General features: G+C 39.4%; 1 protein-coding gene across 1 annotated transcript in view; it reads left to right on the forward strand.

Annotated features, from left to right (window-relative positions):
• Nucleotides 1-15,805, forward strand: part of OTOGL (otogelin like) — a 118,839-nt gene that overhangs the window by 66,354 nt on the left and 36,680 nt on the right. The window contains exons 32-37 of the mRNA XM_072150164.1: nucleotides 1,539-1,656; nucleotides 2,135-2,214; nucleotides 2,713-4,910; nucleotides 9,437-9,614; nucleotides 11,452-11,594; nucleotides 14,663-14,686. Of these exons, the coding sequence (XP_072006265.1) occupies nucleotides 1,539-1,656; nucleotides 2,135-2,214; nucleotides 2,713-4,910; nucleotides 9,437-9,614; nucleotides 11,452-11,594; nucleotides 14,663-14,686 (2,741 nt within the window). The remainder of the gene's footprint in view (nucleotides 1-1,538; nucleotides 1,657-2,134; nucleotides 2,215-2,712; nucleotides 4,911-9,436; nucleotides 9,615-11,451; nucleotides 11,595-14,662; nucleotides 14,687-15,805) is intronic.

Below are 15,805 nucleotides of genomic sequence, written 5' to 3' on the forward strand. Positions count from 1 at the left end.
TGGAATAAAGCAGCCATGTTTTTACAATCCTTTATGGAAAAAACTGAATTCGGGATTGGTTGGTTGTCAACTCCCAGGCCTCTTTTTTATTATCAGTAATGTTAGTTTTGTCTCAAATCCACATTCTTGCCTTATTAAATGCACTATTTTCTTCTAAGGATTTACTCTTTAGCTCTGCTTGCCTACGTCCATTATGTTCATTAACACCAGATGAGCAGGAGAATCTACATGGAATTAGGAATTTCTATTACGGCAAGAACATAATGGCCCAATATCTATAAGTGGCTGACTTTGCAGTAGAAAGAACGTCTTTGGAGCTTACACATGTATTAATAAAGTGTCCGCCAGTTTTGTGTCGCAGCTGCACTGTGTCTGAGAAGACAGAAAAAATGTGCACCTAAAGGGGTGTGTTGGTGCTAAGTCAGAGTTTGGGACATGTTAAATACAGCAACTTGACAGAATTGTGTCGCACGCTGTATGTTAAAGGTGCACAAAAAGATGGTGCCCATTTATGGAGCAGTGCAGGGTGCGCCAGATAAGTGAAGACCATGCGTTAGTATTCAATAATTCTACATACTGCAGTTTGAACAACTTTTGATAAATCTGGTCCAATGGTCATAATTCCAAAGCATCCAGACAACATAGCAAGGGAAATATATTGGGACACATCTACCTACCCGGTCCTGCGCGTTCCCCGATCCGGACTGTCCGGCGGGGATGAACTCGACGATTCATGAAGATCGTGCGCTCGATATCCTGTGTGTCAAAAATCACAAACAGAAAAGCAGATGTTATGCAAAAGAGATAAATTTTATTTAATTAAATCTGACATAGAAGTTAAAGCAATTAAAATTTCCAATACTAGGGAAGAACATTAGATCCCCCAGAATCCAGCCCCAATATAAGATACATCAAGAGTGTGACTAAAAATAATGCACAAATTTAAAGTATACATATAAGGTGCTTAATGGAGAGTATGAGTATAGGTAAATAAGATAAATAAGGGTCACATTACCACAAAGAGAGTGCCGGGCTGGAAAGGCCGGGGGGTCACAGATGCCCTGTGTATCCTGTGTGTGTCGCTCGCCGCTCAGGTCCGCCGGAGTTCACCTTCTTCTTCCCGGGGCATGGCTTGCGACACAATTTTTAAGTTAAATCCTGCGGTTTGTCCAAATCCGTCGGATCGTCAGATGGCCCGCCCCCCGATTTGTGTCGCATGAAAGCCGGTGCTATTGCGCCAAAATCCGATCGTGTGCGCCGAAAAACCCCTTTTAAATCCCTGTCGCAGCAGCACAAACTGGAAAGCGCCGGGATGTCTGACGAAAGTGCGGTCCGCGGGGCCCTTAGTAAATGAGCCCCATAGTCACTGTTATCAGCAGTCATTGCAGTTTTGCTTTGAGAAAAATTACTAGAGAAAACTCCAGAAGTGCTTTTGAACTTGTGTTCAAATTTGCTGTTAAAATTGGGAAGGATCTTTAAATACTTGTTTGTCTTTTGAAGATATTTCAGAATTTTAAATTATAGAATGCTTCTTCCAGAGATTGCTGCTGCCGTTCCATACAGGAGAATGTGTGAATGGAGATATGAACCATGTGCCAGCCCTTGTGTCAAAACCTGCAGTGACCCTGAAGCCACAATTTGTACTTTCCTACCACCGTGAGTTGATTTCATGGTATCCTGAAATGTAGTACTTGAGGATATAAAGTAGAAAGTATTATTTGCTTTATTTTATATTTAAATTTGTTGTAAATTAATAAGAGTTTCACTCTGCTTCTTTCAAATTATGTTATTATAGAGACCTTGTCACCAGGTTTACCCCACTAAACTATTAGTTCCTTTATGTAGAGTATAAAATGTCCTTTCCAGAATTCCCTCTGCTATGTGAAATCTCATCCATTTGCCTAGAAAAAAATCTCCTCCAATGCCATACAAATCTGACTCTTCTTGCCTCATTTGAGATGATTATCCGGAATTTACAGTAGGTTTTTTATGGGGGACATTTTACATAAAAGAGCAAATTTGGAAAGGACATTTCATACTCCATCTGATGGGTTTATTAGTTTAGTAGGAAAACACCTGATGATAGGTCCCCATTAACAATTTTTTATGTTTTCTTTTTGTTTTATCCTTACAGAGTAGAAGGTTGTATTCCATATTGTCCAAACCATATGATTCTTGATGAAGTTACACTCAAATGTGTTTATCCAGAAGATTGTGAGTATTATGCAATTAGCTATAATGATATAATTCATTCTTACAGATGTTCTGACTTGTAAATGTTTATTTTATGTTTCAACTTGTGTGCAGTCATTTATATAAATTTTAGGCCCCTTTCACACTGCACGTATAGTGGTGTATATCCAGCCGCAAGTTTGTGGGCGGATTTACGTCCCCATAGATGGCTATAGGCACCGGCGGTGGTACGGTGCCACACATGTGCAGCATCGTACCGTGCAAGGGTAAAAGATAAAACATGCTGTATCATTCCCCATGTTTATGGCTGTGTGGCGCTGTTGCCTATAGAGAGGGGAGAGGTGATCAGCGCTCATCCCTCCTCCTCTCTAGCACGCTACTGTGTGCACGCCTGGGCTACGGCTAGGTAAGCACACGTTAGTGTGAATCTAGCCTAACACTGGTCATATTAATTTTAATGATTTAACATTTTAGTGTATCATAGTACACTGCATTGAGTGTTTTCAATTGTCTCTTAAGGTGTTCCAGTAAAATCAACAGTATTACCTTCTACAACTAAACCAACAAAAACCAAACCAGCTATCTCTAGCACTGCAGTGAAGTATCCAACCATGTCATCGTCAGCTCCATCAGACTATTCTGACATGCCAACAGCTTCCACAATACAGTCTTATATTGAGAGAAAAACAACAATCCAAGCACACATAAGATCCTCAATTCCAAGTACATCAAGCAAATATGAATCTCCCTTTAAGCAGCTTACCAGCACCAAAGACAAAACAACACCAACATTTTCAACTGGCCCTGCACAGCAGACAACAAAAAGGACTAGTCCTGAAATAAGGGACATTTCTTCAACAACTTCTGGAACATTCTCATCTTCAATTAAGGAAAGAACATCACCTCAGACAGTAACATCATTTGCCTCTTTGATAACAATACCTCCGAAAGAAGCTGTTGACACAACTAAGACACCAACTAGAATGTTGGGTCAGTTTTCACAAGGTCTCTTCCAGTTGACAACAAGGGCGGTTACTATGTTGCCATATTCAACCATGACAGAAAGTACAATTTCATCTGGAAGCACCGGTTTATCAGGTCTACCAGCGCTATTAAATGTAACATCCACAGCGGAAACAAGCACATCCTCTGTGTCTCTTTCCTCAAAAGTGGGTACCGTTCCTTTATTGACATCATTAAAGCAAGTCACATCTACATTTTCCACATCTAGCACAACTGTTTCTGAAGAAACGCAAAGTAGTCCGTCATCCCCAACAGCTTTTACAATAACCTATGGAAAACAACTAACCACTACAATGCTCGATACTGCTGCATTGAATGAGACAGTTTCTGATTTGCCTTCATATACAACACACATGAGCACATCTGGAAGCCAAACGAGTCAGTTGACATCACCATCGATTCATTTATCTCCAGCCCTTACACGAATGCTCACGACTTCTATTCCTACTTTAACATCTATTCAAGACATACACCCAACAACAAAGTCTGTAATACAAACAACTTTGAAAAAAGACCTTCCAATGTTGACAACAGATATAGTCACATCTGAAAAAACCCTAGAAACTTCAGACTCTAGAACTACAATAAGCAAGTCTTCATTTCCATCCACATTGGATTTGACAACTGAACAAATGACAAGAACATTTTCCTATCTTACTCTTCCTCTAAAAAATATGACATCTACTAAAGACATAGGGACTTTATCAACTGAGTCATCTAAGCCAACAATAACAGCTCAAACAAAGGACTTTACAAAAACTTTGTCTACTACAAATGCAACGCTTACCCAAACTCCCCCTGTGACTCTGAGTACCAAAAAAATTCCCAAAACTACAGAGACTTCATTGAAGGTTTTAACTACTCTTAAAGAACATTTGGGTACAAAATTTCCAACTCAAGAAGTTTCAACTAGTATTATAGAAAGCAAATCCACCAAATCAACTGATGAGGCATTTTCAGCCACACACATGATTGATGCAAGTTCAGCTTCAAGTTCTTTTATAAAACCAGAAGGAACTATTAAAATAACTCTAACACATACAACTGAATCTCCTGCTTCATTGCCTGGAGAGAGTTTGTTTACTACTTTGCTGCCTTCTGTAACCTTTGATACTTCATCAGATACTTCCAGAAATGTCACAGATTCAACAACTAGATATTTAGAAAGGTATACAGCTGGTACATCAAGTACTAAACATCTGGAAACACCAGCGGAGGTTACAACTAAGACTGTGACTCCAGAACCATTATCAATGTTATCTTCCAATGGGACAACTTTAAGTGTTACAGCTTTTAACAGAACTACCCAAAGAATCATTGCCACACACAGTATGATGAGTACTGTAAAAGTAAAGCCATCAACAACATCTTTAGAACCTGTTAAACAAACCACCGTGGGTATTAGCCAACCACCATATACCTCTTTAGTAAGTAATAAGACATTGACTCATAAAGCATTGACTGACTCTACCCTTTCAACTCTGGAACCTACGGAAGCAATTTCTAACTTTACAGAAGTAGATCGGTTTGGAACTACCATATTTGTGCAAACGTTATCTGAATCTGTTCCCCCCTCTACCACTGAATCAATGAGCTCTGAAACAGCAACTGAGTTCACTGGGAATTTTACCGCATCATCAGATTCCTATTCATATGGAACCATGGTACATACCAGTAGCCCTTCAGAATGCATGGTAAGAAACATGCTCTACCTAGATAATTCATTAATAATTATAGTATATTCACGTTTTCTCCTAATGTTTTTAAAAAATTAAAAGGATGTATATTCTTTAATGTTTTACTATCCTTAGCCTCTTGATTGTACAGCTTTTTTCCTAAAGAAAACCACAATGCTGTTGTGGCTCTATTGTATGACAGTTATCTATGATGCCTTACTGATCCCTTTGTCTGTCCAGGGTGCAATACTTTTCTAGGAGTGCAATGCTCTTTAAAGGGGTATTCCAGGAATAAGCATAATTCATATTCAAATTGGGCATTAAAATATAAGCTAATATGTAATTAGTTGGTATATTTCTATAATGAAGAATTAAAATGCTACTGGCCCCTTAATCACTCCTGTAACTCTGTCCCTGTGGGGGAGACATGTCCACATCACATGTCCTGTATCTGCCTTGGCAGGTCATGTGATCATCACTATGTTTGTAGTTGGTTGGTTGCAGTGCATCCAGTATGGCCAGTGTTATGGTGAGATGTCACCTCAGGGAGGTAATGTTCAGTGATGGCAGTTACATGGTGGCAGAGCAAGACACTCTGTTACATCAACCCTGGGAGCAGAGCATGAGAGATAGGAGGAGTTACTGAGAATCCTGGAAATTATAGTAGTAGATGGCCGCCATCTTGGTGATAACTCCGCCTAATTTAGAAAGCCCATAACATTTTGCGAATCATAAAATCAAACTATTTAAGCTCCATTTTGTGACTAATGACATTGAGTTTTGTTGTATTCATTTATGTATAGAGTTATGGGTTTCTGTATCAGAAGTTCATATTCCCGGAATACCCTTTTAACTGTTAGAAGGTTATATACCCTAGATTTATTAGGTACAAAGATAACAAAGACATCAAGAAGTTTAAACTTTCTATGAGGTTATACTAATCAAAAAGGTAGAAACTGCTAATCTTTATGAATAAGGAAGTTGTCATTTAGATCTAATTTTGGCATGCAGGAGAGACAAAAAAGCTTGGTCAAAAGCAAGGCCAGCATGTCAGCAACATTTAATATTGCGTCTTTCAGTTTTTGAGAGAACAATGACTAACTGGAATGTCATCAAGAGGTACACAAAGGTGAATCTCTGCATGGAACAAATCATCAGATAGGAACATGGCACATAGTGATCCATTCTGTACTGCAAGTGAATTTGGATAACTCATACCAAGGAGTGCTAATATATATATATAATGTATATCCTGCAGACCAAAAGACACACCTTCTCATTCAAAGAGTTTTCAGTACTTTCATGACTAGAAAAATTGTAGATGCACAACGAAGGCCTCAGAAATATGAATAAACACATGTGGAATTTTATACTTAACAAAAAAGTGTGAAACAACTGAAAATGTCTTATATTTTAGGTTCTTTCAAGTAGCCACCTTTTGTTTTGAATACTGCTTTGCACACTCTTGGCATTCTCTTGATGAACTTCAGGAGGTAGTCATCAGAAATGGTCTTCCGACAGTCTTGAAGGAGTTCTCAGAGATGTTTAGTTGGTACACTTGTTGGCCCTTTTGCCTCCACTCTGCAGTCCAGCTCACCCCAAACCATCTTGATTGGTTGCAGGTATGGTGACTGTGGAAGCCAGGTAATTTGGTGTAGCACCCCATCACTCTCCTTCTTGGTCAAATACGCCGTACACAGCCTGGAGGTATGTTTGGGGTCATTGTCATGTTGAAAAATAAATGATGGTCCAACTAAACGCAAACCGGATGGAATAGCATGCCACTGCAAGAGGCTGTGGTAACCATGCTGGTTCACTATACCTTCAATTTTTATTAAATCCCCAACAGTGTCACCAGCAAAGCACCCCCACATCATCACACCTCCTCTTCCATGCTTCCTGGTGGGAACCAGGCATATAGAATCCATTCATTCACTTTTTCTGAATTACTCGGTGGTTGAAACTAAAGATCTCAAGTTTGTACTCATCAGACCAAAGTACAAAGGACATTAGTACTGGTCTAATGTCCATTCTTTGTATTCTTTAGCCCATACAAGTCTCTTGTGCTTATTGCCTGTCCTTAGTGGTTTCCTAGCAGTATACTGTATAATTCCACATGTGTTATTTCATAGTTTTGATGCCTTCAGTGTGAATTTACATTTTTTCTAGTCATGGAAATACAGAAAACTCTTGGAATAAGAAGGTGTGTCCAAACATTTGGTCCGTACTGTATATGCATAGCAGCCTACATGACCTAAATGTGGTATTATAGCCTGCATCATGTTCAAGCATGTCTCTCATTGACCACCTCTGGGACTTTACTGGTCAGCAATTGTAGAACAGCAAATCTTTATGATTTACTTGTCAAAGTGCCTTAAGCATGACGGAACATTCCTTAAAGAAGAATTGATAACTTAACTGATGCATGTCACAGAGTGCTCATACTTGGTGTTGATTACATTTTAAAAATACACTTTGTTAATTGCTTTATTGGCACATGAAAGAACCAAGTCATTAATTCAAGTCAAGTAACATTAGCTGAAATACAACAGGGGTAATAATGTACATGTAGTATAATAGTAATAATAATAGTCCATTAACATAGAGTTATGCTTGAACATTTATTTTTTAATCATATGTATAACATTAACATGTCATTTGTTACTGTAATTTCAATCATTCTAAATCTTTGTGTTGCTATTTTAATGTTCATATGTTTATATGTACAGCACTTTCCTGAACATTAAAATAGCAACACAAAGATTTAGAATGATTGAAATTACAGTAACAAATGACAATATTTTGCGGCCCCCACCTGGTCGCGCTGCATGGAGAGGGCTCACGGGCTGAGCCCTCTCCATAGCCGGTAAGTCTTTGCTGCATATTGCAGCAAAGGCTTACTGGTAACACCCGCGATCGGTGCTAGCACCGATCGCGGGTGCTTTCACAGCGATGGCTGCCGACAAAGCTGCCGGCAGCCTCAAAAAGATAGCGGTGCATGGGCGCCGCCATCTTACCTGGGATCACCGCTCCCCGTGATGTCATCGGGGGGCGGAGATCCGTCTCCATGGTAGCCTCAGGTCTTCCGAAGACCCGAGGCTATTTCGTTTTAACCCCTTCATTACAATGTGCTGATAGCACATTGTAATGAATGAGGAGGAAAATCTCCATATACTGCCATACTGTAGTATGGCAGTATATGATAGGATCGATCAGACAACCTAGGGTTAAAGTACCCTAGGGAGTCTGAAAAATAGTATAAATAAAAATAAAAAAAAGTTTAAAAAAAAAAAATAATAATAAAAAAACCTAAAATTTCAAATCACCCCCCTTTCCCTAGAACTGACATAAATATAAATAAACAGTAAAAATCATAAACATATTAGGTATCGACGCGTCCGAAAATGCCCGATCTATCAAAATATGATGACGGTTTTTCAGTGCGTTTAACCCCGTTACGGAAAATAGCGCCCAAATTCGAAAATGGCACTTTTTTGCCATTTTGAAAAATATAAAAAAATCTATAAAAAGTGATCAAAAGGTTGTACAGTCCTAAAAATGATATCATTGAACATATTATCAAATTTCACAAAAAATGACAGCACCCACAGCTCCGTACACCAAAGTATGAAAAAGTTATTAGCGCCAGAATTTGGCAAAATAAAAAAAAATATTTTTGTACAGTAGGTTTTAATTTTTGTAAATGTATGAAAACATTATAAAACCTATACAAATTTGGTATCCCCTTAAACGTACCGACCCAAAAAATAAAGTAGACATGTCATTTGGGGCGCTCAGTGAAAGACGTAATATCCAAGCCCACAAGAAAATGGCGCAAATGCATTTTCATTGCATTTGGAATTTTTTTCCCGCTTCCGAGTACATGGCATGGAATATTTAATACCATCACTATGAAGTGCAATTTGTTACGCAGAAAACAATCCATCACACAGCTCTTTACGTGTAAAAATAAAAAAGTTATAGTTTTTTGAAGGTGGGGAGTGAAAAATGGACATGAAAAAACAGGAAAGGGCCCGTAACCGGTTAATCCCCTTCCCTCCGGTACTTGAAGAAGATGAAGTCGCCGCTCTGAACGCACTTGGTGCAGGTCAGAGCGGCGACTTCATCTTCTTCGATGGGAGGGACACGGGGAGGCAAGTACCGGGTGGGGGGGGGGGGAATGGAGTGTCCCTGACTGGGCTCAGTGCGGTAGGAGCTTGGGACCCCTCGGTACACAGGACGCGTTCATAGAGAAAACACGTCTCCCAGCTTGGGGCTTTCCTTGCACTGGGAGACGCCATGACATTTGAATCTGAATAATGATATTTTGTAAGCGCATTTTGTGTGGAAAACTTGATGCGGCCCAGCCTTACCCAGAATCTACCTCCAACGGCCCCCAGGTAAATTGAGTTTGAGACCCCTGGTCTAAGGCAACGTATTACCCAAAGTATATCAAAACTTCATATTTAGGGGACAAATATTTTCTGCACTTTTTATTTGGAATGAAAAATAATATCATACATTGAATGTATTTTATTTTATAGCCAAGGTATATTGAACCAGTGGATCCATGCAGCCAGTATGTTTGCATCAACATGGGATGGATGTTGTACAATGTATCAAGTAATTGTCATAAAAATGTGGAGAAACCTGATTGTGGCTTTCGAGGAATGCCTGTGCAAGTAAACACTGACAGCTGCTGCCCAGAATGGGAATGCCCTTGTAAGATATTTTCTTATTAGATATATCAATATGCATTTTGCCATCTATTTTTGATAAAACAAGTTACACTGATAAATAAAAGGAAACCCTAAGATAAAGCCTTTGTAAATATAATATCCATCTACGAATGAACGTGTGCGGTATGGTGGCACAATCTCACCTGCTACAAATATTAACTATTAAAGTCCCGGCGCGGCTATTCGGCCAGCAGCGGTAACGTCCTTGCATTAAATTTCTATTTAAATCAAGGACTCCCGTCCACTGCACTGTGTGCCGCCTGTCGGATCGTGCCACCATATGCCACCTATACACGGGCTGCGCATGTTCATGTGCAGGAGCCCTAAGATGCATGACTGGGTCTCTGAAATTTAGAATTTAATGAAGGGTTTGTGCATCTCAACCACAATAACTACCTTCCCCAAATTGATTGTCATAAAAAAACACAATTATTAATAAATGCTGCCAATAATTTTGAGCTGTTAAGGTGAATGCTTGAAAGTTAAAGGGGTTGTCCACTTTAAGCACATTGCAGCAAATAATCAATATTGTTTATGTATCAAAGTGATTCAATTTTCCAATATACTTTTTGTATCAATTCTTGTATTCTATACATCTGCTTGTTGTCATTCAACAGGAAGCTTCAGTGTTTACTTTCTGCAAATAAGCAGTGGTCCATGGTCATGTGATGTCACACAGGTGCACGACTAGTTATGATCACATAGCTTTGTGTTATAACGAACTGCGAACCTGTGTGACCTCACATGATCATGGACCGTTGTTTATCTACAGAAAGTAAAGAATGAAGCTTCCTGTTGCATGGCAGCAAGAAGACAGCAAGCAGAGATCTACAAATCTATGAAAAATTGATACAGAAAGTATATATCCAGCAGCGCGTTCTCTGCGGTGGATTCGGGTCCGGCCGGGATTCATTAAGGCAGTTCCTCCGACGTCCACCAGGTGGCGCTGCGCTGAAGTTCCCAGGAACGCACTGGAATACGCTGAGCCGGGCTGAGTGAAGGTAAGCTCCGCGACACATTTTTTTAAAAAATGCGGCGTTTTTTCCGAATCCGTCAGGTTTTCGTTCCGCCACGCCCCCCGATTTCCGTCGCGTGCATGCTAGTGCCAATGCGCCACAATCCGATCGTGTGCACCAAAATCCCAGGGCAATTCAGGGGAAATCGTCGCAAATCGGAAATATTCGTGTAACACGTCGGGAAAACGCAGATCAGGCCCTTAGTAAATGACCCCCAATGTGTAAAATGTAGTGTACTCTGATATTTGTAGCCAGCATGACCTGCTTACTTAAAGGGGTATTCTCGTCTGGGCATTTACATTCTGTTTCATTAATCTGCCATATATAAACATTTCTTCAATTAGATGTTATTAAAAAAATGTACCTGGGTGAAGATCATTTCTCATAAATGAGGTCTCTTAAAAACCAGACTGACTCCTTGGTTACGGCCACCTCTGCTGGAATGATTTTACAAAGAAACAAAAGATTTTGGTACATGAAATGTCCGGGAGTTATTGTATATACTACAGCCGTCCTGAGGTAATGATTGCTGAAGCCAGGTCTGTAGCACATGTCTGGCCACTGCTGCCAAAATGTGAGGTGGTCGTATCCGGGGAAGCTATCTCGTTTCTAAGGGACAACATGACTACATTTATGAGAAATTATCGTCACACAGGAACAATTGAAGAAATGTTTACATATGGCAAATGAATTAAATTAAATGTAAATGCCCAGATGGGAATACCCCTTTAAGCATTTCATTGGTTGCCTGCTCACAGTTGAAAGTTGTCTGAATTTGAACATCTGCAATACATTTCTTTTTAGGCCAGTGCTCTGTGTTATCAGAGCTGAGCATTATAACATTTGATGGAAATAATATTGCACTATATAATGCTGCTCCATATATCTTGGTCAGACTTCCAAAAGAAACAATCGTTGCTCATATAGAAAAATGCCCTCCAAGTCTGGTGAGTTGTTACAGTATAGCTTTAAACCTGTATCTATAAATATATTTAATGTATATAATGTATCTATAAATATATTTTTCTAATAAATGTCATTACATATGGACAGAAATTGTTATGTTTTGTACCTATCTCTGCCAAAATAATTTTTCCCACCCAGGAAGGAGCTCAGTTTTCAGCTGTCATAATTGTTACAGTTTGCATGTCAAGTAATTAAAGGGGGTTCTCCAGTGTTATACAAGTTAGCTCCTATCCACAGGATAAATGCTATCTTGATGATTGGAGAGGGTCTCAGTGAAGTGACCCCCATGGATCAAGAGAACATCTTTTATACCCCAATCGTAACCCAAGATGAAGAGAACATCCTGTTGCGCATGCGCCGGATGCTATCTTTATCTCTATGGCACTGATAGAGATAGTAACACAGCGAAGGGAAGTAGCAGGCAACTACATCTCTTCCACACTAATGGTACACCTTGACAGACGCTAAGTCTGCAGTTTCACTTGTTGGTGGTGCGCTCAGAAGTAATGCAAAAATCAATATAGGATAAAGACATCCAAATGAAGAAAAGAAGACGGGTCACTCACCAGTACGTGAAAATTTATTGTAGCCGACTGGAGCAGGTAGAGAGGTGCCGGACACGCCATAAACGACGGACCGTTTCGCGCAGGCACCTCTCTGCCTGCTCCAGTCGGCTACAATAAATTTTCACGTACTGGTGAGTGACCCGTCTTCTTTTCTTCATTTGGATGACTGATAGAGATAGCTGAACGCCGTACTTGGCAATATCTGTCAGCCATAGTGATGAAAAGGGCAGCAGGTTCATGTGGGACCAGATGTTGTCTTCATTTTGGGGCATCAGTGGACCCCATGTTCTCGTAATCCATGGGGTCCCATGATCACTGAGACCCCCAGTGATTAGCAAGTTAACCCCTATTATGTTGATAGGGGCTAACTTGTATGTTACTGGAGAGACTCTCTGAGTAACATGGAAAAACCCTTTTCAACAAAAAAGATGCCATATTTTTTGGACTATAAGCCGTTCATTACTATAAGATGCACTGCAAATTTAGTTATCCAAATTAGGGAAAAATATTTAACACCAATTAAAAATTCCTTGTTAGTTACACACAAGCACAGAACAAACACACTCAGCTCTTCTTCATAACTTGTCCCAGCTACAAATTCTTCTAGATCTGGTGCCAGCCCCTGAAAGTAGCATTAAAAGGCTTAGGACCTGCAGTGATCTAGGAGGCATGTGATTAGTCATATGTTTCTGACATCACTCAAGGTCCTGCAGAAACAGTGGACGAGGAAGGAGAGGAGTCAGTGCAGAAGCTCTGTGTTCCAGAGATTGAGTGAAATGCTATGTCAGCGATATTTTCTTGCTAAGAAGTCCTTCTTATAGTCTGAAAAATATGGAATATAAATAGATAACAACTCTATAATGGCTAATTTTTTCCTGAAACTTTAAGGGGAACCTGTAATCAGGAAGGTAATTTTTACATGTTGACAGGTTCCTCTGAATTTTTTTATTTAAAAAATACCTTTGTCATGCCTGTGAATAATTACGGTGCTTTTTAGTCATTTATTTAACATTACAGTATTGTGTTGTTCTGAGGTGGGGGGCAGTTCAAACAAAAATTGCGAGAGGCACTAGATCTTATTTAGGTGTCAGAGTAGAGGGGCTGAATACATAGACAATTGTAAATTACTTCAATAAAGGCAAATGACTGGAAATGGAAGAACCAGCAATGGAACCAGCATGGTAACTCAACCAAAACCTGGAGAGAATGGAAGACAAAAAGTGAATATTCAGGTGTGCTGTGCTGTGAATAGAAATCTATTCTTGGATGCTCTCCTTTATATGAAGTACAGCTGTGTGCTCGGGGTCTCTTGTAGCTGGTGTTCAGAAAATGAGGCATCCCCAAAGATTTAGGTAAAGGCAAGGAAAAGGTGCTCCCTGATCAAACAGGGTGCAACACCATAGGATTTAAAATGTAAGTCTTTTGTTAAAATTCAGTGTACAACACATTTTGATTTACAATTAAAGCATTCATCAGGTACATTTAATAAATAAACATTTCTATTATTAAATGTACTTGATGAAGCCTTTACTTCTAAGCGTGATTAGATTGTGAGCCCCATTGGGGACAGGGACTGATTTGGCAAACTCTGTGCAGCGCTGCATAATCTGTGTGCGCTATATAAATACAGAAGTATTATTATTAAGCTGAAATACGTTTTACACTCAATTTTAACCAAATTAAGACTTTCATCTTCAATTCCAGAGCACATTCTCCTTGCACTTTCCCTTGCACCTAAATATCAATAAAGTACATTGAAGTTGTGGCTGTGACATTTAAAAACTAGAAAATGTTCAAGGGGTATGAAAACTTTTGTAGCCTTCCTTATATTTGGAATTTGTTGAGAATTCTAGATAAATTCAGGTCTACCATGAGTAGGGCATCACACCCACTCTTTGAATTAGTAACTGAGAGAAGAAGTGTTTTCTCTAGTCGGTTCCGGTAGTTTAAAATCAAAACAAATAAGTTTAGAAATTTGTTTCCTCTGACTGCGATTAGTTTATTTAACAGTGCCAATGGAGGTAGCTAGCTTTTTGGATTTGGATTTGTGTCTCTTTTGATTGAAGGTTTTTTAATTTATTATATTGATTTTATATAGATATGTTCACATGTATTTTTTGTACTGTTATGTCCTTTTATGTTTTTATGTTCATTCATCTGTGCTGTGCAAAAAAAATAATTTCCCACTTGTGGGATTATTAAAGTTTTATTGTATTGTATCATATTTTAACTACAATGTAGCAAAGCACTTCTGGTCCAGTTAACTAGAAGCTCCAGGGACTAGAACATAGGTGGCCTCCATTGGGCGGAGTATTAATGTTTCCATTTATTTTAGAGTAAAGCTTGGTCAATCACTCATTTCAGGCATCTACTACAACAATGCAAAAGTATCTCTGTATAATATGCTGCTCATAAATGATATTTGTATGTTCTACTTTCACACATTCAGCGCTAATCTACATTACTATGTGTTTGTTTTCCAGAGTGTTAACTCCATACGAAAGTTGGTGAGTATATTTCCATTGCACAACATTGCACAATATGAGTCCATGCTTACAATGAGTAGCCCTTTTCAATGTTGTTAAAGAAAATCTACCATTTGATTTCATGCATTATGAACCAAACATACCTTGAGAATGCTGTAGCTACACTGATGCAGAATCGTATCTTGTATAATCCCTTTGCTGAGTGGTTTTGCTGAAAAAACAATTATAAAATTCAGTACCTTGGGAAAGCTGGATCCGCATTACACACAAGCTTTCTGAACAGCCAAGACAGGACTAATCACCCTGAGCTGGATCACTCATACGCAGCATCTGGGGGATGGTGCAGCAATTTATTATTCTGCCTGGCAGGGAGAACAGTGGTTGCATCATCCTCTGGTGCAAGGTATAACTAATGTGAGAGGAAAAGTGCCGAGCCCAGACACAGAAGCTTCATTATCATAATTTTATAATAGTTTTTTTCTTCAAAACCACCCAGCACAGGGATTAAACAAGATCTGATCCTGCATCAGTGTAGCTACAACGTTCTCAAAGTATATTTGGCTCATAATGAATCAAATCAAATGGTAGGTTTACTTTAAGCCTCATTGCCATAGTTTTAACGCTGCTATATGCCTTTTTTAAATTATAAGTCTGTTACTACGGGACATCTCTACTGCAAATACCAGCATCGGGTTTCGCTTAACCCCTCCAAATGTGGTGGTAGTTGCTATATTAAATATTCTGTTATGGTTGCTTCATTCATCCTTTGCATCTACACTACTGATTTCCTGCCAGCATAAAATTCTCTTAACCCCTTTACAACATATAATGTATCTATATGTCACATGTCGGCTGCGGGTGTATGGAGAGGGCTCACAGGCTAGCCCTCTCGATTCAAGGTAGGTGTTTGCTGTATATAGTAGCAAACACCCCCTGATAATACCCACGGTCTGTGATCGCACCAATCGCTGGAGTTGACCCTTTGATTCCTGCTTTCGAGCCACCGGCAGCAGTCAAAGGCCAGAGGCGTGTGGGCACTGCCATCTTATATCGTCTCTCCCTGTTACTTCATCTGTGAGTGACAATCTGTCTTTAAAAGACCCGAGGCTGTTTGATTTCTGAAGATTTATTACAATGTGT

Source organism: Engystomops pustulosus, chromosome 4 (genome assembly GCF_040894005.1).
Source record: "Engystomops pustulosus chromosome 4, aEngPut4.maternal, whole genome shotgun sequence".
Lineage (NCBI taxonomy): Eukaryota > Metazoa > Chordata > Amphibia > Anura > Leptodactylidae > Engystomops > Engystomops pustulosus.